General features: G+C 46.9%; 1 protein-coding gene across 1 annotated transcript in view; it reads right to left on the bottom strand.

The window, feature by feature from the left end:
- MMP17 (matrix metallopeptidase 17) overlaps window positions 1-23,186 on the bottom strand; it is a 61,794-nt gene that overhangs the window by 21,480 nt on the left and 17,128 nt on the right. The window contains exon 2 of the mRNA XM_032127967.1: window positions 1,446-1,578. Within this exon, the coding sequence (XP_031983858.1) occupies window positions 1,446-1,578 (133 nt within the window). The remainder of the gene's footprint in view (window positions 1-1,445; window positions 1,579-23,186) is intronic.

Raw genomic sequence — 23,186 nt, 5'->3', positions numbered from 1 at the left:
CTGTGGCCAGCTCTGATTATATTTTAAAACATATTTTTTTAAATATTCAGTTTGGTTCTCTATTGATGAATTTCCCAGTATTCCTCTGGCAAGGAGAAGCATTCACATGTAAAAAAAACTCCATCTCTGTTCAGCTAGATCATTTGAAGAATGTCTATATTCCTTCTTACTAATTTTTAAAAACTAATGAAAGCTTCAAGTGTCTATTCTCACCAGCTGAAATGCAGAAAGGTTGTTTCATTCACTCATTTCCCTGCTGACTTTACCTCTTGAACTCTGTTTTCATGAACAAACCCACATCTATGACCTGTCCAGGGCAGCCATCCCTCCCCCCAGCCCATTTCAAACACCCCCTCCGAAAATGCAATTTGAAAGGCCACCCCTGTTCCTGGGTCTCCTGCAGCTCGTGATGCAGTGGAAGAGAAATAATTGCATGTGCTCAATTGAGACCAGAGAAAGGAAGTCCCAGTGTTAGGATGCAGCCACAGCTCTGGGGGACCAGCGGAGGGACGCTGGGGTGTTGGGATGGATGGAGACCACCTGCTAATTAGCTGCTTCTCCTTAATTGTGCCCCGAGCAGCGGAAGCTCAATGGCCCCGTGGCGGGAGGGTCATGGAGGGGAGGAGAGCAGAGAGGTGCCCTCCTGCAGGCCAGGATAATGGTGGCTTTCTCCTTCCCTCAATGAAGGCATTTAGAGGAATGACCCCGGCCATGCTGGTGAACTCGTGCTGCTTCAGCCTGCCCTTGGACTGCTCCCTCCCAGGCAGATGTGCCCACCACACAGATGCCACTCCCTGCCCCTGCCGCCCAACGGAGCTGCTGGAGCAGATGATGGGCTCCCGGCTGGCTGGGCATGACTGGGGAGTACCTGGAGCTGCTGTGGCTCAGTGAGATCCCAGGAGAGCCCCAAAAAATGCACTGTGGGCAGGAGCAAACAGGGTTGGGGTGATACAACACCATCCTTCGCCCTTCCCTGCCTGTGCCCCAGCAGCAAAAAACCCAAAATATCTACGTATACAAATCGAGAGGCTTAATCAGGATTTTTGTTCAATTCAATTTGATGGTGCACGTAAGGCTTTGAACAGGACAACTTTCTCCCCCTTTTTTTCCCCTTGTCTTTTTTACGCTTTTTGTTGGTTTACTTATTTTTGGAACACACCAAGAGCTATTTTAAGCACACTGAGAACCCCAAGGGTTTGTGGGTCTGTTGAAATAATTGCTTGCCTCAGGTTCTTGAAACCACAAGGCAACAGAGCACCTGAGCCATGTAATTACTCTTACAGCTGCAAACTGGGCTGTATGCTCCACCCATGTGAGCTTCTCCTGGAGCTTTTGCTGATGCTGCTCCAGAACACAATTACAAGTCCCTTTTCCCCCACGGACCTGCAAGAAGCCATCCCTGCCTCGCTCTGCACCAAGGAGAGGAGGGGTCATCAGCCACTGACCTAGGACTCCTGTGGCCTCAAGCCCTCCGAACCTCTGCATGGCAGTGATGGCCTTGGTGAGCTCCTCCTGCGTCTGCAGCTGCCCTGTGACAGGGTCCGGAGGAGGCAGATACCCAAATTTTGTCAGCCAGTCCTGTGAAACAAGGCGAGGGGGAAATGAGAAGAGAAAAGGAAGGAAATACAGACACAGGGAAAGACGCTCTGAAGGTCCTCTTCCTTCAGTGCACCCTGATGGTTTGAGGGCGTTAGCTTAATTAGCTGCTTCTCCTTAATTGTGCCCCGAGCAGCGGAAGCTCGATGGCCCTGTGGCAAGATGGTCATGGAGGGGAGGAGAGCAGAGAGGTGCCCTCCTTCAGGCAGGAGTCTTTTCCCACTTAAATGATTCTGTTGGAGTGGCTTGTTTTACCTTGACCTTCACAACACCAAGATTTTGTTTGGAAATACACTCAACCATGAAGTCTCCAAGCCCCCTTTGAATCACACAGTCATCCAAGACTTGATGCAGATGACCTCAGCATTGACACAAAAATGAGCCCCCCTCTCCAGCATTTCCACACTCCCTGGTTTAATCATCTTCCTGCCAGTTGCCCTAAAGTATTTAGAGCCAGGTGTGTGTCTCTCTACCACCAGAAAGCAGCAGGGAGCTGTGGAACCCCTGGACATCCTTCTTTCCCAAAGCCTAGGCAGGCACAGCCATGTGCAAGTGATCCCCTTGCCACAGGTGTCTCATTAAACCCAAACCCACTGTTTGATAGGAATTTGCCTCTCAAAGGACAATGTATTTTTATGAAGACTTTTCTCTTTCTCTCTTCAGGCTAAAATGGATAGGAAAAAAAAAAGCCATCAATATCCTTCTTAAAACTGCTTTTTAAATGTCTCGTGAATTATCTTTCTAAATCCTTTCTTACCTTCCCTCTCTCTCCCTCCCTTCCCTTAGCAGAAGGATGAGCAAGGAATAATAATACCGCACGCAGGGAGTGCCATAAATGACTACTCTCTATTTTCTTTATCTGTATCAAACATTGATCTGTTGAGCCTCTTGAAGACTGATATTGATCCAGACTTCCACTGCAGTCAATATGCCACAAATTTATGGTAGCCAGATTAGTGCCAGAAGTCAGTAGCTGCTTATCGCTACATTCTGAATGTCTCATAGCTTGGTGTCACCTGCAGCTGCCACCCTGAATGCCACAGCACCTCCAGCCTCCTCTCTGCAAAGTGCAATTAAACAGGTTCACACTTACAGAGCTTTATGACAGATCTCTCCAGGCTTGGTGTGACTCTCCATTGGGGAGCATGGCCTGCTGTGCTGTATTTCTCAACAGCCATTCACTTCCCTGCCCACCCTCCTTCACAGTTGCCTTATTTCAGTGGAATGGTGTTCTCAGGAAACAGCTTATCTGGCCATTTCTTGTCGCTTAATGCAGCTCCATTAGCCACCTCCTTGCTGGGAATGTGTGAGGATCATCACAACCCTTCCTTGTCATCGAGCTGCTGGCCAGGCCCAGCGCTGTCCCCTCTTTTCCCTGCTACTTTTTGTCCCTTTGCATAGCCAAGTCATTTGTGACAGAAATTAGAGATACGATTTGTCTTTGATTCTTTGTGAGAAATTGGCTGTGACACGGAGGTCAGCAGCTGGTCCATCAATTGCTGAGGACAGTGGAGTTTAATCTGGTTTCTTCCATGGAGACAGCGTCATTTAGCCTTTAATGACAGTGGAGACACTGCCACACTGGAGACAGACACAACTCGCCTGTCCTTGGGAGCTCCTGGGGGTGGAGGCAGCAGCAAAAGGCTGGGGAAAGCAACAGCACAGGGATATCCAACAAAGGTTGTGCAGGTCCTCTTTCCTTCCTAACCCCAAGGGACAGAGAAAGCACAAACACAAATGGACACCCTGATGCAAGTCAGGGGCTCTCTACATGAAAGATGGAATAAGTGGACAGAGATTGCAAATCCTTCGCTTGATCTACCTTGCAAGCACCAATTTCCCTGCAAGTGGTTTTTCATCTAGACCATCAAGATTATCCTGCTTTACTCAGATCCTCCTCAGTTTTATAGACCTCTGTGAGACTGCTCTCATTCAGCTCTTTTCCAGTGCAGGGGTTCTGGCTGGTTTCCTCTCTCCTTATAAGCAAAGCTGATTCGTAACACTGAACTTTAGCATTCCACCTTTGCTTTGGCAGAAAATTTCATGAGGGAAACCGAAGCTGGCATGGAGATGAGAACGAACAGCAGAAATTGTCTGGCTAATTATCTGTCTGCCCCATGAAAGCTTCTCAAGTATTTTCTTGTCCTTAATAATGACAAAGGCTAAACTTACATACTTCCATAAATAAGAATACGAAAACATTTTCCATTGAGATAACTTCAACACATCCTCTTCTTATTTCCACTATGATAAACATAGCTCTTTCTTTTGCCAACTCTCATTAGCTTAAAATGTTTAAATGAAATAGGGATTTCATCTGAATGCTGAAATGGGGATTTCATCTGAAAGTTCTATGAACATATTTCTTGCCTGAGCTGGCACGATAAAAACTTTTCCTTAAAAGTGTACTGTGCTAAATGAATTCACCTAATCCCATGAGAAAATTCAGCCTTACCAACTATTTCAAAAGTTTAAAAATTGCTTTATCAAAAAAAATCAGATGAAGCCAATGTCTGACTATATTCCAGCGCCGAGAGGGGCTGGGAATAAGTGGGGCTGCACTACATGACACATGCCATGCCCCAGGATAGGTACCTAGGTCTGGGGCTCACATGATCCCAGCTCCATTTTTGTGGGAATCACCACCATCAAAGATGGGTCTGGGAGCGAAGTCCAGAATGAATCTTCTGATCCGGCTCCACCACTGAGCAATACAGAATGAAAGGCTCCGCATTGGCTCAGGTCCAGGAAAAAAAAGAAATAAAAAAGCAAGAAGAAAGAACTGCATGCCTGGCAGAAAGGTCCAAAACCACCCATCCATCTGCCCCTCCTCTCTGCCAGATAAACACAGCTGCCAGCAAGGGCTCCCGTGCTGCTCAGTGTAGAGCAGCAGCACACACATTGCCTACAAACCACAGATGGGATATTTATGGATAAAACACTGTCCCTTCTGGGGGCTGGAGGGCCTCCTTGCCCTATTCTGGATGGTGGGACTTGCACCATGTCCTCAGCAGTGGGCAAAAGCCATGGCAACATTCAACTCTCAGGACAGTGGTTCTAGAAAAAGTTAAAAAAAAAAAAAGGAATTTTTTCATTTTCCCCTGCCTCTACAATCTTCAAATGATTTCATTTTACCATCCTACCATGGGCGGTACCCAACAAAAGATTTACAAAGTCTTAAACCAACTCCAAAGCACAATCTGCCTTTGCAAAGGTACCCTATGTTAGCAGTGCCACAGCGTCGTTCCTTCACGGAGCAGCTCCACACGTGTTTGGAGACAAATTACTCACTTGGCTGGCTAAAAATAAACTGTATTTTTTTTTCTTATCTAGGTTCCCATCTGTAATGGGGAAAAGCCCGCTTCTTGCCTTAAAAAAAAATGTTTAACAGAATCCAAAACTACACATTTTTTTCACTTTTATTTTTCCATTTGGAGAAGCACAAAGTTAAGAAAAATGGTAATGCGGTCCTCCCCTCTGCAAACAAGCTCTGCTTCAATTTTGGACTTTGTTTTGCTCCTAAAGCCACTTGAATGGAATACCAGGGAGCTGCCAGGGACTGGAGCTTTCCAGGGTCAAGCAATCACCCAGAGCAAAGTGTTGGGTCCAGCAGTAGTGAGGCCTCTGGTATTATTTATATATTATTTATGCAGAGACAATCTTCAGATTAAAAACGGCAATTTAATTTCTTTCATCTCTCCACTTCCTTTGTATCAATATCCTTTTGTCCTAGAACCTACTTACCTGCTTTATTTTAAAATAGATGGTAGATATTGCCCCTCTTTTATGGAAGATTTATGAGCTCTGTAGGGCTGCTTTTACAAATATTAATATTATATAAGATGATGGGCTTATTCAACCACCACAGGCAAAGGAAAGACTCAGTCAGCAAGTTTTCTTCCTGATGACTTCTTTTTAAGGGTGGTAGGCTGGCGTTTACAAGAAGACAAACTACTTCAGGATAACAATGAGAGGATAAACAGGATAAACAGCAAAACAGAAATCAGGATAAGCAGAAAAATTCTACTCAAGTGGGGTCCACACTTCTGCCTACTCTTGTAGTATTAAAATTACTATCTTTCTAAAGCTTAGTCTTGAACAATCAGGACGTTTTTCTTTTTCTCTTGGGGAAAAACAGCCTTAATCCTGTAGAGGTCATAACATTCCCTTTGCTCAGGGATGGAGATTGTTATCCTCAATGTACCCAGCCTGTTGCCAAGCCAAGAGAAGAGCAGAGCTTTACCACAGTCACTGGCTCCTTGGCAGACTCGTGGATCTGACCCTGAGCTTTGCACCACTATGCCAGACTGTCTCCATCCCCATCACATCAAAGCTGAACGAAGAAACTGGAGTTAAATTAAAGACACTGCTGGCATGGGTACAGGCAGCACCCCCAGTGCTCTGCCTGAGGGTGTTGGTGGTGACACCCCTGGGTTCCTCTCCCTGCTCCATGTCATGGCCACCAACACTGCTCCAGACACCTCTTTGCAGCCAGTGACTAACATACCTCTAGAGACGATTTGGATGTGCAACACGCACTGAGAGGATCCTACTATGTCACAGTTTCCAAATCTTTGGGGCAGTCCAAGGCTTGAGCAGAAGCAAGTTGTTTTCCATTGAAAAGATTCCTCTTATTAATATTCTTTGAAAAGCTTTATCAGACTGCACCTTTTCTCATTAATCAAGTGACGTATTGGTTTTACTCATTTTAAAAGGGCGGTGTCATGGCTGCGAGGTTAAGCCCTTACCCTGACCTGAACCTGGCCCTTGGCTTTCTGGCAGGGGCACCCCGGTCCCTCTCCACCGTGGCCCATGCCCCGGACTGCAGCAGGAGCACAAACCACCCCACCACTCTCCTCCATGGCTCATCTCCTGTCTTCCATGCTGGGTAACCACAGAGAAACAGGCTTTGTTTTGGTGGGGTTGCCCAGGGGCGAGAGGATCTTGAAAGCTCCCTTTCCTGCCAAAAGTCCCATTATACCATGGGTGCAGCCATGCTTCACACATGCTGGGGAAGAAAATCCAAACACACTATTCAACAAAATTAATGACCCAGATTACTAAAATAAAGCTAAAACTCAAACATCTGGAACTAATTTCCAAATTACACTTTGCTTTATCTCTGCAGTTACCATTAAATAGGGTGGAAGCTTTTAAAATAATAATAATTTTAAAAAATCACCAACACCACAAGCTAGATTAAAGGAAATTGCTTTGAGCTGTTTGAGGTTTTCTTCCAAGTTATCGAAGGTTTATGGTATTACAATTTTTACAGTCATTTTCCTGAGATCAAAAGACCCCAGGAACAACACCCGTTAATTAGAGCAACACATATGGTGCTGCAATACTCGGAGGAGCATGTTCCTGCAATGGAACGGCCTCCGGGCCCCACAGAGCCAGCACTTCCCTTCCAAAGGTTGCCACGCACCTCTCTAATGAGCTATCGCATGCACGCAATCAGCTGATTAATTCATTAGGAGAAAAAATTGCAGTTTGGATTACAACCAGAATTTTGGCTGATGCCACTGCTGAACTGCAGGACCAGTTTCATTAGCTGCCGTCAGAGGAGTTGCTTGAATCCAAACAGCTCTTTAATTTGAGCAAACGCTGTGCACAGAATCCAGGGCGGAAGTTAATGCAGCTGCTAATGACTTCTTCTCCCTACTCCTTGCTTTAAATGTTCCATTAGTGGAACAGCCAGCAACTGGATGCTAACTTGGCTGCCTGTGGGTCCTGTCAGATGTGGTCGGGTCTAGCAAAAAACCTCAAATGTTCATTTGAACAGCTCTGCTCGCGTCACCACTCTCCTGGTTGTTGGGGGGGGAGGACGTCCTTCGCCAGGCAAGCTGGGCACAGAGGAGGGCTGTGGTGATTTGGAGACAAGCTTCATCCACTCTGCAAGAGATGTTATACAAGGTGTAAGCATCTCTTTGGTTGGATGGATACCCTTCCCAGAGCCTTCCCAGAAACACAGACTTAATCAATAGATGTTGTAGAAGCAGAAGGAAATTCTCTGCAGACCACAGAATCAACCCCTTTGAACTGAAGATCAAAGAACCAATTCCCACCCATAGAAGGCAGCAGAGCAGCGCAGCACAGCACAGTGTTTACTACAGATGGCTTAGATTTCTTTCCAGAGTACCAAAGAGTGACAAAACATATCAACAAGGTACAGTTTATTCTGCATTTTCAACATAAATGTGTGTTTTTCTTGGTGGAGATTTAATACACCAGGGTTTTAGGGAGTCCTTCAATCACTGGATGTTTTCCAGAACATCCTAAAAATTTGCACTCGAAGTCAATGAACAATGCAAAAAAAAAAAAAAAAACCGCGTGTAATTGAAATTCCACATGAACATCTAATAGCAGTTTCAAGAGTAATATTTTTTTGTTTTTAAATCAATCCTAGTTTTGCACTATGCTGCCTGTCATGGTGAAGCATCCTTGGCCAGCACTGAGTTATCTAAGAAGGAAAATAAGAAATGCCGGGTGTATAATGGTCTGTTGAACTGTGATGGGAAGTCAGGTAAATGACCAAATTAACATCCTTTTATCTTGCCACAGAAATAGCTCTAAACCATGTAACTCATGTCTGGGTTTATGAAAATAGCCCTGCTACATTGTGCAGGTGCAGTTGGAGGCTGCCTGTGGCAGGCACAGGAGGCTCTCACCTAGCAGAGGCACATCTTGGTGACAGATGCCTGCAGACAGATCCTGTGCTGAACAGCAACCTTGGGACCTTGGCTCTCCCTGCGTACCCTAAGCACCACTCACTACAAAGGAAAATGCCAGAACTTGCATGGAAAATAAAACCACAATGATTTCTAGTCCTCTGGTGGGCCCAGAGGCCAGTAACATCACTGGAGGGGAGCTAAACTACCCCAGTGCTCAATTCCATTGAGAAGCACAGTAAGTAACTACCATTGCAACATACGGCTCATAAATACTGACATCAGTTTGGATGTGCTTTCAAACCCACTTTAGAGCGTCTGTGCTGCTGGTACCCAGGCTGTGCCTGGCTTTGCATCCTTCAGTGTGGTAGCTGTTGGGTTAATTCACAGGCTTGCTCCAGCTTCATTTACACAGGATGAACCATGGGTATGGTCTTGATTGACGAATCCAGGTAGGATGGACAGTGGCTAAGCACAGTAGAGGAAAACTCATCTCCAGCATAAGAGATGGAGCAACAGGAATCCACAAGACCTGTTAGTCACCACTCTTGAAGCAGCTGCAGATGATGATCTATGATGTTCGCAGCTCACACAAAACCCCAGGACCCCAGGCAGTTCTGGATGCTGGCTCCTCCTGTGCTGGAGACCAGCAAGCCAGCATGTGCCCAGACCCGGGAAATCCTTTCCCCTGGCATCCCGCTTTCTCTACCAGCATTGCCCACTGTTGTGCTCTGAGCAGGTATGACAGGATCAAATCTAACCTCATATCTGCTGTGACAGGGCTAAATTAAATGTTACCAGATACAGTTCTGACAGCATTTGTAAGCTCAAAACTCCTCTCCCTACGTGCCCAGCTGCAATCCACATGTAACCAAGGGAGAGGTTTCCCTGCTTGACACAGCACAAGAAATCACAGTGAGTGCCTCATCCATGAAATCACATCCTCTCTGTATGAAGTGAAAGCCAAGACTTTGTAAATTCAGGGTTTTCTGGGCACAGGACAGGACTACCCCCGGTTTCCTGGAGAATTTTGTACAAGGGTCATCAGAGTCCAAATCTGCCTGGAGGCTGCTGTGAGCAGAGCCAGCTGGGCAGCGCTCCTCAGAAAACATCTGCTGGAGATGGACTGAGGGAACAGAACGTGCCTTGACCTTCTTCTCCCCACGCTCCTCCACCCTGTCCCATCCATACAGCAGGGAGGGCAGGAGCTGTGGCCCATGTCCAAGGGAATTCCAGCATCAGGAGGCTCCCTGAGCCCTCTCAGTCACTGGAGTAAGGACACCTGCCCTGCGTGCAGTGGGGAGGCTCTGTCAGCACACAGATGTTTGGGTTTTTACTTAAAATCTCCAAACCTCCCGAGTATCTGACATAGGGCTATTGACATCACCCAAACAGACTGTGTAGAGAATTTCCAACCACTCCTATCTTCCTGCTGGATTGAGACCAAGATGAGCAAGAGAATGATGAATTCTTTTAAAAGAAGTACAAATTGTGCTTTACCAAACTGAGAATACATGTGGAGGTTCTCCTAAGAGGTGGCATGAGAGGTTCTGATTTTGCTTAATGAGTTTAATGAGCCCGCCCATCTCATCAGACCTGAACAACACACGGCTCACAGTACGTAGGGAAAGTGAATGTCACATGGAGGGCACAATGCAGTTAAATCTATACTCTCTCCCAGTCTCACAGAGATGAGCTCCTACTCCTTCAGTTTCAGTCATTAAACAAAGCACATCTGGCAGCAAACTGAACAGACTACTATAAATCAAAACAAATCCTTGCTAACTCCATTTACCAGATCCTTTGTTAGGACAGTGTCTTCTCCAGGATGGACTTCAGACCTGTCTCCTTGCAGTATGACCAGGAACACCAGACCTTGGCCTGTTCACATCCTTGTTCAGAGCTCTCAGCCTCCATCCCAGCCTTTAGAGTTTAACCTCCAGCATGGCTTAACTGATTCCCCATTTACAGGGGCTTGGTAGCCTAGGCCAAGATAACCTCAGGGCACAGGCTGCCTGTTTAAATAAGTTTGCAGCATGGCTCTATATCCCTTTCAAGAGACTGTAGAAATTCTCCAGTCCTCAAATTCAAATGCTGTTATCACCATGCTCGGTCCTAGGACTGGTCCAAGGACTAGTAACAGCAGCTGCAGTCCCTGTATCTACCTCACAGGCTTTTAGGTCAGGATTTAGCTGCATCTTCCCATTTAGTTTTTAGCAATTAAAATATTGCGATGTTGAGAAATCCATAAATCAGAAGCTGTGCTGGCATGTGAAATAGAGCATCCATTTGGGAGAGAATTAAGCTCTACTTATGTCTCCTGTCCCCAGATCTATGTGACTACAGGAACAACACATTTACTTTCTGGCTGGCTTTGTTGCTTTCCCCAGTCTCTTTAAAGCAGTGGTATTACAATGAGCTTTTCTTGTTGACAGGTTCTTTCTATTAGCTGTACAAATGCCTCAAACAATTATTGATGCTGTGGGCAACTGGTGAACAGAACAAAAAGGAGCCTTCTGGCTTCACAAGCAAGGCTATTAAACCAGAGGAAGCAATAATATCACAATTCTCAGGTGACCAGCCCTCAGGTGAAAATACCAGGAACTCTGCAGAAGTACTTCAGGAGCACCCCACAGGCTGCATGAGCTGGAAGAAATTACCCACAGATAAAGAGCCCTGCATCACCAGGGTGCATTGGACTGTTTGCAAAACATGACCAAAAAAAAAATCTTTAATTATTAAAACAAACTAACTGAAATGAATAATTTAACCTGTTATGACCAGTCCAGAGCATTTTCCTGTGTCTACCAGATGACTCTGCTTTCAGTGAGAACCCGTGTTAATCATAAGCCGGGACCAAAGCAGCTTTGCAGAAAACAACCAGAACAGAGCAGAGACCGAACAAACCCTCCGATTACACTTCTCCCCAGAGAGATTCAAATTGTACAGTGCCTGACTTTGGCAAATGAGATGAACCATTCAACATAGAACTTGCTTCTACCAGCACTTCCCTTGCCCCAAATGTTAATTTAAGGAATAACAAATCTGCCCATCAGTAAACAGTGTTATTTTTTTAGATATTACAAGTCACGCCGAATTATGAAGCACCAGTCGTGTATGTACCAGACCACCATAGCTGGGCAAACAGCAACAGCCACTCCCACACGAGAGTGAGAGCCCCTCTCCTCACCAAGGACCTGGGAATCCCTCTAGCCGTATAAGTCTCAGTGAATGCTGGGACCCTCGGCCACTCAGTGGCCTCACACCTGTGGCTCAGCCCCTCCCAGCTGCCTCCAGGCTGTATCCTGGGCCAGTTTTGCACAGCTCCATCCCTTTTGGCTGCTATTCCCACACTACCTATCCCTGGGATGTGGGCACTCTGTGGATGGAAGGATGAGAGGACCGTTAAGTCCTACCCACATAGTTCAGAAGGAAACTAGATCTAAACCCCACATCCCACCTGCAGTAATGAGAACTTCTATCTGCCCAGGACTCATCATGGGGTGGCTCTGAGAACATCCCCAGAAGGTCCCGCCAGCTTTGGAGTATTTCATAAAGGTTTGGGCAGTTGGATCCCAACAAAAACATGCCTGCAAGTGTCCCTGGCTGAAATATTACCATCAATTTGCACATTTGGAAAGTATTTTGTTTTGCCCGAGACCGCACTGTGCTTAGGGCAGCTTGGGACCAGAGTGAGATGGAAGCCATTGACCCTGCAGGCTGCAGTGAGGACACTTGGTCAAGCACAGGCATTTTGGGTGCTCAGGATCATCTTCAGGCTCTTGGGTTGAAGCCAGAGGTCTTCAGGGCAGTGCTCATCCTGTGCAGTGTCCCCCAAAACTGAGGCTTGGCAAGGGGGAACAGGCTTAGCTGAGCATCACCTGTGAACAACCACATCTCTTATTAGGAATTCTCATTCTTGGCTCCAATCACAAGCAGCGGGAAGCCCCAGAGGTGCCTGTCGTGACTGGTGGCACCAGTCACAGCAGCCACTCGGTCACGGGCAACACTTTATGCACAGGCCACAAATAATAAATAATATTTCCATGGCTTTGAGTGTTCCCTTGAAGAACACTGGTACAGAGTGTTGTTGTCGTGACTCATGTCTATTTGAAAGGAGAGGGGACTGGGTAGCCATGTGCTGAAGGACAGACTGTTGTGATGTACCCCTATACAGCTTCCCTACACTGGGGACCTTTGGGAGACTGGTCCCCAGTGGGTAGTGGCATCCCTGGGGCAGCCACCTGGCACTCCAACCCTGCAGTTTCTGCCAGGTGACTCAGTGCCACATGCCCATGGCCACAGGGTCACCCTGCTGCTAGTCTTCTCATCACCAGCCTGCAACCTCTAAACTCTGTGCTATTTTTTACATGGGCTTGGACAAGTGGGGGGCAATGGCATCCCAAAGCTGTTGGGCAGGGATGAGCCTGTGTCACCCCAGCCACGCGCAGCGTCTCGGATCCAACCCTTGTCTTAATTACAGCAGCGTCTCTTCACTCACTGCAGTCCTGATCACACAAATGTGGGAGGTGGAAATTAACGCCAGTGCCTGTGATTTTACACATCAAAAGCCAGGCTGGTGATAAAGGCACTGGCTGTCCCCACCACCCTTTAGCCTGCATCTCTGCACAACCCCTCCCAGCATGCTGGCAACAGGCATGGTTATGCACAAGGATCCTATGTCCCCCACTGGATGGAAAATGATGAAAAAAATAAAAGAATAGAACTTCCATATTGAAAAAGCTCTAACGGGAAAAAATCCCCAGTCTTCTGTGGCCTCTCTGTGGTGTTGATACAACCTGCCACAGCTGGAGGCATCCCTCACCTTTCTACATGTAAACAGCCAGATTTTATATACATATTAGAGTTATTTGCACTGCAGACAGGTATGGAGATTTAGGGGTTTCAGCTTCCCAGCAATGCATCCTGTTCTGGCAGCCAGGTAAAAGGATCCTATCTGACTGCCCCAGCACTGCCGGTCTCCCAAAGAGACCATCATAACCCCCATAGCACGAACAGTAGAGGAAGAATGTTTTTATCTTGCTGAATCTTTGCTAAAAGTACATTTTCCCTCTCTAAGGGCTGTGTGTGTTGGTGGTGATGGCAGGATGAGGCAGATGGCTCCAGTTATGGCCAGCCACTACTCTGTGCTTGCGACATTTATGAAAGAATTCAAACTCTGGTCCCTTCCCGATATCCATTCCAGCAGGAACAATTCTAGACTATCTTTTCATACCAATCAAACTCATTAAATGGAGAGATCTCGCATTCCTACATAAGCAGAATATGAAATGCAGAGAATGATCTCCTGGAAGAGAGCATCCTGCACAGCAGAGCAGAAATCCATCTGGTAAATTGGATACACTTAATCACGCCAGGTTTGCTTTACCCTTTTTCTTTTTTTTTTTTTAAGGACCATATATTTTTCCTTCTTCAGTTTCATGACACAAGGTCTGTCAGCACATGTGATTGAAAATGTCAAAGTGGCCATCTGTTTCACGTCACAAGCAGGCTCCCTCTCCTTGCAACACCAGGACAGCTCTTCATCAGGAGCAGAGACATGCCCAGGCATGCTGAGTGGGACATTGCTCTCTTTGTCCATACCTATCAAGTACCATTTGTTAGCTATATGGGAGCCAAGTGTCCAGACCTGCTGTCTCCTGCCCTAAATACCACAAGAACAATCTCATCTCCTACTCAACCTTGTTCAGAAATGCAATCAGCATCACCCTGCCACCGCAGAATCTATAGGTGCTTCCAGCTGGACTACAAAAACTGCCCACAATTTGCTGACATTCCTGTTTCCAACGTTGGGAAAGACGCAGGGGTGAGGACCCAGGTGTGGCGATGGCTGCAGAACGCAGGGGCTCAAGGACTTGGAGCAGTGGATCTACAACAGAAAGGCCAGCAAAATCTGCTGGAAAGGTTGAAGACAACAGAATGTGCATGTCCTTGGAGGGACCAAGGCAAAGCACTAGGTTCTGCTGACTGTATGGTGTAGGGTTTTGCCTTGACCACCAACAGCCTTGTTCAGAAATGCAGGTAATTCGTTTATCCCCCCTGAAGAGCAGGGTGAATCCTAGCCTTCCTCCTGCTTTACTTGCAAAAGGAAGGATGCTGCTGTGCTCAAATGGCAGCTGGCACACGAGAGCCATAAAAATATCAGTAAGTGTTACTCTCCTCTTTACCACAGGAATGAGACGATTTGACATTTCCAGACACCTGCCACTTTCTACAGCTCCAGTCTTGCCTTTTAGAAGACATTTTGCGGTACATCCAGCAAGTGTACCACAGAGAGCTTTCAAACAGTGTTAAGCAGGTCAGATAATGAGACCTGTCTAGCTGTGATAATCAGTTAGCTTTGTTTTGTTCAGAGTTTATTATTTTGGGATTTTTTTCCTACATGCCACAGCCACTGGTATAGACATTATCCGTTATTTTCTTCCATAGCAAGGGCACAGGCATCTGGGTGTGAGAGATCTATTGATGCTGTGGTGCAATTAACCCACTTTGGCAGACAGCTGTCCTCAAGCAGGGCCAAAACAGCAGCCACCAAGGTAGGACACGACTCCATCCTCAAAGGAATAAAACTTTCAAAGCTTAATTAGGACAAGTTCAGTGATCAAGCCATTTAACCAAGTTACCCTTGTCTGTGGTAAAATAACCAATGAAATCAAAACATACACTAAGTTAATGCAAATGTAGGCTTTCACATTGATTGCCCATCACATATTTGTCATTGCTAATCTAGCACCACCAAAATGAACATTCTTCTAGCAACAGGATAAATAATAAAAGCCTCGATGAGCAGTAGTATCACTGGCTCTGACACTGCTGTCCCACAGGGTCCCCCTAGGGACAGATCCTGTCCTTCCTCCAGGGAGATCTCACCATGTCAGGACTAGAAATGGCAAAAAAGAAACAAGGAGGAGAAGGGGTGGGCTGGAGTCACACTGTGGGGAGCATATTTCCCATCTTTCCCGACCACCGAACCTCAACACCTCTCAGCAATCGTTCACAGCAGCACTTCATGTCACGCCTTATTATCTGTTCTTTTTCCTGGTTGAAGCCATAGGTTAAAACGAAACCAATGTTTAAGGGTTTTTTTAAATCTAGCTTTTAATTTTATTTTTCATTATTTTTTATCTCTTGGGCAGCATCTGGAACTGACAGGCCATTGTTGGGGAGGTGGCAAAGCAGTAATGCTGTCAGCTGGCTCATTGGCTCATGAGACCATAACGGTCAACAAATCCCTTTTGCTTTCTTTTCTGTACTTAACGCCACCATTTATAGGGCCCTTGGAAAAATCACTGGGTTTGTCTGTAACTGTTCTGTGAATTTTCCACAGGAAACCACGTTTCTGTGAGTAGGGATGCAGGCGAGTGTCTGTGTTTAATGAGGTTGTGTCAGCTGGCTGTATGAGAAGAGCGAGGGGTTTGCAAGAGCCTTTTTCCTTTCTCTCCTTCATTTCCTTAAGTGAAAGCCTTTGGCCATCTTTTCCTTCTCCTTTCTGCTTTGCAAACAAGCCCTCAGCATGGATTGGTGACCATGGCCTAGTACAGTGGGTAGCTTGAGGCAGAGAAACTGAGGTACACTGGGCTCCCCAAGGATCCCCAAATAAAAGCCTTTGTGCTCCTAATAAATAAAAAACCAAATAAAACTCAGGAGTGGGAAAGTCAATTGGATCTTGCTATTGAGGGCTGTATTGCCCAATTCCCTTGTAGACATGGGTGGGGACAAAGACCAGACTAGTTCAACTAGTTCAACTAGTTCAAGAAGGGGAACAAAACCAGCAGAAACCTTCCCTGCCCAGCTCCTGGAGGTTCCTCAGCACGGCATGATGCCTGACCCATGGTATGGCTGCCTGTTCACTCCCAGCCACTTATTCTGTCTTATTTCCTCACTGCTCCAGACTCTGTCAGGAGTGGAAAACCTGGCTGCCGGGCTGGGATCAGGTCTGGGAGAGCTGTGCTCTCCTCCAGCAGACACCATGCCCTGAGTGAGCTACAGGCTCAAGCTGGAAATCCCTCAGAGCCATTCCCATCTGAAGGACTAGTGCTGCACCAAGGACAAGGAAACACAAGGGAATGTCCATGGACAGTATCCTTTATCTTCCATCATCTGTGTTACAATTAATGCAGAGCCATAGCAAGGTGGGGACAAGGCAAGGTGAGTATTAATTGCTGAGGCAAGGAAATTCAGGTGGCACGTGGCTCCCCTTTCCCTGCGCATCCAATTAAAAAAATGAATCAGGCATCTGCTGTGTCTTTGGCTTCTCCTTCTTCCCCTGGACTAGCTCTGCCACGGGCAGCACGAGGCTTCTCTGCTAACCAGGTACAGCAGGAGCAGAATGAGTATGGGAGAAGAAACAACTGACCTGCTGCAACAGTAAAGTCACCCCATGGCAGCCAGATATCCGAGCCCCATCCTCTGCTACTGCACTTGGCCTGACAACCCAGAGAGAGGTGGCCTCCCTCAGCCTGTGCTGATCTCAGTCATACCAGAACTTCATTTTGACCTGTCTTTTTCCTTTCTTTAATACAAAGCCCTCACTTGACTTTGACCAATCTATCCATCAGCCTGAGCTTTCAAAGCAATAAAAGGAGACATCCAATGCCCATCTAGCAGAAAAGCAAAGAAATCTCACAGGCAGGGCTCGCCCCATGCCAGGACAGCATTGTGATGTGTATATTCTGTGAATTAATGCCTTTTAGCTCAGCTAGTAAAACTTGAATCTTTTCCAGCCCATAGGCTCAAGGCTTTACTAAGGAGCAAGTATAGACTATTAAAAATAAGCAAGATAATTTTACGACCATCAGGAATATTTCAAGCTATACAAAGCCACATAATGGCACAGAGCGGGATGAAAGACATCAAATCAGTCCATGTGTATCAGGCTTTAATTACTGACTGACAACAGCCAAGGAGGAATTCAGAAGCAGCATTTCATACACGATTACGGGCACGGCTGTTCGGAGCTGAGAGCACATCCGCCCTCCACAGGAGGGGCTCAGAGTAGGAGCAGCAGGACCTGTGCTCCCACCAACACTCCAGGAGCTAGTGTCCTTCCCTGGCAATCCTCCTCTCAACCACCACACCAGATGCACAGATCCAGCTGTATACTGGATGGAAGGACATGCTTCTCTCTCTCCAAACTGCCCAAATAAAGAGGAAAAGCCACCAGCATGGAGCTTATGCCAGAGCTCCGGAGGGAAACAGGGAGAAAACATGATGTGAAAATATGCAGGACACAGTTTCTCTACAACCAACTCAGGAAAAAAAGATAATAGAGTGGAGAGCCTAAAGAATAAAATGTGAGCCCAAATCTATCAGACAAACTGGAGGAGGAGCACTGCACTGGGAGGGGATGGAGCCAGAAGGATGGAGCAGAGTGCTCCTCCCTACCTGTCCCTGCAGAGAGGGAGCTGAAGATCAAGCCCTTGTCATGGCAAGAAGGAAAAAGGCTAGAAGATTGTATTTTTCTCTCAATTCCATGGCTGTAAAGTGTCTTCCTCTGGAAGGCCAGCACTGAACACAATCCAGCACTTCCACTGCCACAGTTTTCACTTCATGGGCTGGGAGGTTTTGGGAAGAACAGGGCAGGAAAAGAAAGGGTGAAATCTCAGCTCCTCTGAGACCAGTGCAAAATTCCCACAGCTCAAAAGGAGCCAGGATTTCTCCCCCACATGTGACCACTCAGGTCTGAAGAGTCACTTTCCTCCTCCATAATTCCAGTCAGACCCAGCTTCAAGCATGGCCACAGCTCTCAAACTTGTCAGCAAAAGGCATCCTTTGATGGATTGCTGGATGGAGAGGAAGGAACAGAAGAAAATCTATTCAGATTAATCTGACAAGATTTAATCTGACTAAAAGCCACAACCGCAAAGGCAGCAGCAGGCAGATGCCCATAGTAACCCCAGCGGGGCCCATCTTAATGGACTTTTTGTTTGCTCTATGTGTAAGTGAGCATATTGTATGCTGTCATCTTGTACTACAAGAAGCAATAAAGCAGCTTCCCAGCTCTCAGGGCATGAGCAACACATGACAGCTTGGGGGCCCATGCAGTGGGGTGCTGGGGTGGGCAGGCACCACCAGGTCGCCCCCAAAGCCTGGCATGTGGAAAAGCAGCCTGCAAGGTGAGTTAGAAAGTGCAAGGAGAAGGCAAAAAGGCTCACCCTCATATAAAGACATCACAGACTGCTTGGTAAGAGAAGGCAAGTGTCAGCCAAGAACAAAGAGACCCCCATGAAGATCTGGCTGAATAGAAAACTGCAGCAGTGACCTGCATTCCAGGGATTACTAAAGCCAAGGTAGGTCCAAGAAGGACCTAGTGCTGGGATAAGCCTCTCCCCCATGGATGCTGCTAAGGCTGTGGAAGCCCACCACCTCCTGCAGTCCTCCAACACCCCAGGCCTTGAGCAGGCAGGGGCAGGCACATTGCAAGAGCCTGGGAGCTTCCCATGGTGTGCTGCGCCCACCAGGGTCATCACTGGTGCAGCTATTCCCCCACCAGCAACAGCCCATGTGCAGCATTCGCATACCACTTGGCTTGCCAAGTGCTCCAGGGCAATGCTGCCTACAAAGCCATCAATTCCCCCTGGGGATCAGATACTCTCTCACAGGCATGTGGCTCCTTGCTCCCTTCCTTGCTTTTGCACCCACCGAACCCATCCTCTTGCCTGTGCCCAGCACATCAGAGATGATCTCTGCCAACTTGAGCAGCCCGAGGAAAGCATTTCCAGCAATAAATCTGCCACTATAACAAACTGAAACTATTAGGGGAAAGCAAGCAAGGTCTTTGCACAAGAAAACTTCAGTCAAACAACTTTAGGCAGAGTAAATTCAAGATGTAGTTGATCTGAACAGCAAGAAAAATAATTTAAGTGTGTGGCTTCAGCCTCCTTTTGCTGCTGGAGGCCCCACAGGCTCCCCGCACACAGCCCCAGTGAGCAGGGCTGAACACCCTCCTGGCCAATGCAGGCAGGATCTTGGCACATATCAGCCATCCCAGAGACCCAAGGACAGCAGAGGTAAAGCCAAAATTCCTTACTACTTGGGTAGATGAAGCTGTGGGGAATGAGGCAAAGGGTAAGCAGGGAGCATCCAGGGAGAGGAGCCTTCCCCAGAGCCCCAGTGAGTAAGTGCGTTTTAATGTTATGTAAGGGTGGACTTTACAGCAAGTCTCCCTTGGAAACACATCTTGTAAGGAAAGGTTAAAGCTTAAACTATTCTCTGTGAACGCGGAGGTTCACAAGTCTTTTATATAGCTTAAAGTACTGGAAGCCGGAAGTGCAGCCCCCCATGTGGGGCCTGGCACTGGCAGGACTTTGGGCTTTGAGGGAAAACAGAAATTTTGCAGGAAATAATATTTCTTTGTATTTGCACACCTACCATAGTGCGAGCTCCAGCTGAGCCCAGCTAGAGAAGTGGTGAAATCACATTTTTTTAATTAAAGAGCTGGCTGAGTATGCTGTTATTCAAGCTCATTGTGTGGCTTTTCTGGCCGTGAGTCTCCAAGGCACCCCAGGACAAATCAAAGCAGCATCCTCAGGCACTGCCCTTCCCTGTCCCATTGGTTTGTTAGAGGGACTGAACAGGTCCAGTGTGGCCAGACACTCCCCAGGGCTCTATACCCATGGAGGGCACCTGCAGGGCCATGATCCCTCCCTCACCACTCACAGAAAACCTGCCCACAGGAGTAGGACATTGCGTTTTTCATTACAGGCACAGGATGCTCCAGAGTAGTGCTTAAGGTGGTTTTGGTCCAGCTTCTTTCAACAGCCACTGCCCATCAGCTACATGCCTGCAGGGAGAGCTCCCTATCCTAGGAAAATTGTGCCTGATATAGCCTCCTGCAGTTCCATGTCTGAGTTCTACATCATGCCAAAAATAGATTAGTTAATAGACAAGGAGAAAATATTTACTGCTTCTCATAAGGGAATATCTGAACCCCTCAGTGCACTCTCAGAAGGCTCTGAGCACCTTGACACCTGAAACAGGAATACACTAATGAAGGGATATGATAAAAACAGCTTGTTAAGCAAATTGAAGACTTTGTCTTTCTGCCTTGTCATATGATGTCCCACTCTCCAAGCCCAGAGACTGGGGAAAAGGGGGAAGACGAGACCACTGTCCCCAAGGGACCAGCCAGGGCCCTACTCAGGGTGGCTCTGCAGCATCTTTAGCAACAGCAGGAGCCAACTCGGACAAGGAGAGGATTCAGGGGCTGATTACTCAGCCTAATAAGTTAGTTGAGATGCTGAAGCAGCTACATAAAGAAGACACTGTTATGTATCATTTTAATTATGCATATAATGGCTTTATCTTTTTGTTACCTTATTTCATTATTGAAAACCTTTTCTCACATATACATTTTAATTCTCAAATCCAGTCGCCAGCAGAACAATTTATAAATAATTTAATGCACAACAAGGCACCAATTCTTCCAAAAGCGGCAATCCTGGAATGAGGCCACTGAAAACTCTCTCAGCATCTGATACTTTAATGTCATACTACCAGTATTGCACCCAGAAGGTAGCAATATACAGCTCCTCCAAGCTATACAGGCTCATTTAGAAGCCGTAGCTGAGGAGCTTGTGCAAGGAAAACATCTCTTGGTGATCCTCAAAATACAAGAGAAGCCTTTTGGCATGCACCAAGGCAAGGAGAGCCTGCCACTGAGTTTGTAACACCAGCTTGTGAGCTGCACAGAGAGAAAGGAAAGAAATCTCCACCTGCAGAGTCCTCTCTGCCCTGGAGACCCATAACCAGCTACACAGATTGGGCTGGGCAGGAACATTCCCCTATCAAAGCCCTTTGGCACCACAACATCGTATTTAGGATGGAGAAGTTGTTACAGCACATCAAGCAACGCCAACCAAAGGTCTCGAGCACTGAGAGCAACTACTGAGTACCAGCATCCCTGCGAAATAAACCCAGGAGAGCTGAAGCAAGACCCTTACCTCCCAGCTGTTCCTGGAGGAAACACTGTTAGTTATCCTCACCCACAATCAGTGTTTGCTTAACAGACAAATTTTTCTAATTATGTTTGTCAGCTTTGCTAATTACACAAGACATGAAGCACAACACCTTAATTTTTCATGTATCTGCCTTCTTTTTTTTCCTTCCAATGGAATGAAATTAAAAACAAATTCATCCATACAGCCTCTACCCCAGTGGAAGTCAGACTTTCACCACAGGTATCTACACAGCCAGGCTTTTACATTTTACTTTTTCATTGCATTTATTCCCCCAGCAAAGCTGTATTAAAAATGTATCAGTTAAAACAACAGATACCTGTAGATGGAAGTCTGTGCTGTGTTTTGTTGGGTTATTTTCCTCTCTCCTGGTCCTGTTACAGTGAGCATTTGTGTCTAAAGCCCAGTGAGGTCAATGGGAATAAGCAGGTGCTTAAGTTGTTAAGTGCTTAAGTTGTCTCAGCTGTTATCAAAGAGAGTGTGTATTTTACTGGTTGCTGAATCAGTGCTTTCAAGCTATCAGATTGGATCAGCCCGATTGCCATCACAGAGAACCTTTTTGCTTCTCCACCACTGAGGGAAGACCTCCTTAAACTGATAATTTTTACGTTACTCAGTGGAAGGGGAGAGATGTGGAGAGCTTCTCTGAGGCCTTGCTTCCACCAACCCTTCCCCATGTCCCCTGTGCTCTGTCTTGGGCTCAGGTAAGGGGCAGATGTAAAAGGAGCTGCTGAGACACTGTAGCACTGCAATGGGGAGGTGAGTGCAACCACCTGCTGTGGGATCACTCAGGATTTGCTGCTTTCCATATGCATGGTGCAAGGACCATGGCAAGCCTTCTGCTCTACATTAAGATGGGAAATTAAGACATATTCCAAGGTACCGTCAGGTTTTGCCAGTAATGCTAGTGAAACCACAGCGAGCAATAAACAGAGTGCAGAAAACAGTCTAAACTGGTACTGCAACATGGTGACAAAACATTTGCAGCTAGTGGTGTCAAATGAACTGCAGGCAAAAATTCATCTGAATGACCACCTGGATGATGAGTTTCCACCAAATCCCTCCCACAAACAAGCCCAGAGCATTTGCTAATGTCAGTAAGGGGGAATGCTCTGGATCACCCTGACATTGCCTATGCCAGCCTACTCCATGATGGCCCAGCCCTGCATCCTGCTCTAGGCGCTGTGGGCAGGCTCTGCCCCTACCTGCTGAAAACTTCCTGGCCCCAAAAACCAAAGGGCTGGCCAGTTTTGCACAGCTCCAGTCTCTCCAGCCCCATTTATACACAACTAGGAGATGTTGCTGCAGGCTGGGTTAACTCCTGGTTTTGGAATCCTCAGGACTTTCAGGCAAAAGTCCCATGGCTGTGGCAGGCATCATTCTCTGCTCCTCTTCCTGCTTGCATCTGGTGTGGGAGCACCAGTTCCCTCCCAGGAGCAAACAGCCTTTGCAAAGGGGCTTTATCTTTGCTGTCAGGAAACCGTGAAGGTTAAAAAGCAGCGAGGGAAATTTGTGCTGTCAAAATCAAAGCTGCAGTAATTAAACAGGCATTTCTTCTGTCCCAGGGAGGTGGTTGGCAGAGCAGTAGTTGTGAGCAGGGACAAAAGGGACTGCACACATACAACAGGAAATCTCATCCCACTCCACAGCACACCATCCCAGCCCCAGGGCTGTGGCTGGTGCCAGGAGTAAGGTCACCACGCTCCTGAGCTCTGTCCCACTCCCATGTACCAGTGCAGTCTGAGGACCCTTACCCTGCTGTTCAAAGTTCATCTTCCCCCGCAACTCAAAACTCACCCTTTCTTTGTTCAAACCTAAGAAAAGCTCCCAGAAAGAAGAGGGGGGGAAAAAAGAGCAGCTTCTAGAGCACTTCTCAGTCTGATGTGCAAAAGCCAATTACCCAAAACAGAGGTGAATCGATGGAAAAGGCCATTGGGTGTGG

This window comes from Corvus moneduloides, chromosome 18, assembly GCF_009650955.1.
Source record: "Corvus moneduloides isolate bCorMon1 chromosome 18, bCorMon1.pri, whole genome shotgun sequence".
NCBI lineage: Eukaryota > Metazoa > Chordata > Aves > Passeriformes > Corvidae > Corvus > Corvus moneduloides.
The sequence above is the reverse complement of the archived record's forward strand: the minus strand, read 5'-3'. Positions and strand labels throughout refer to the sequence as shown.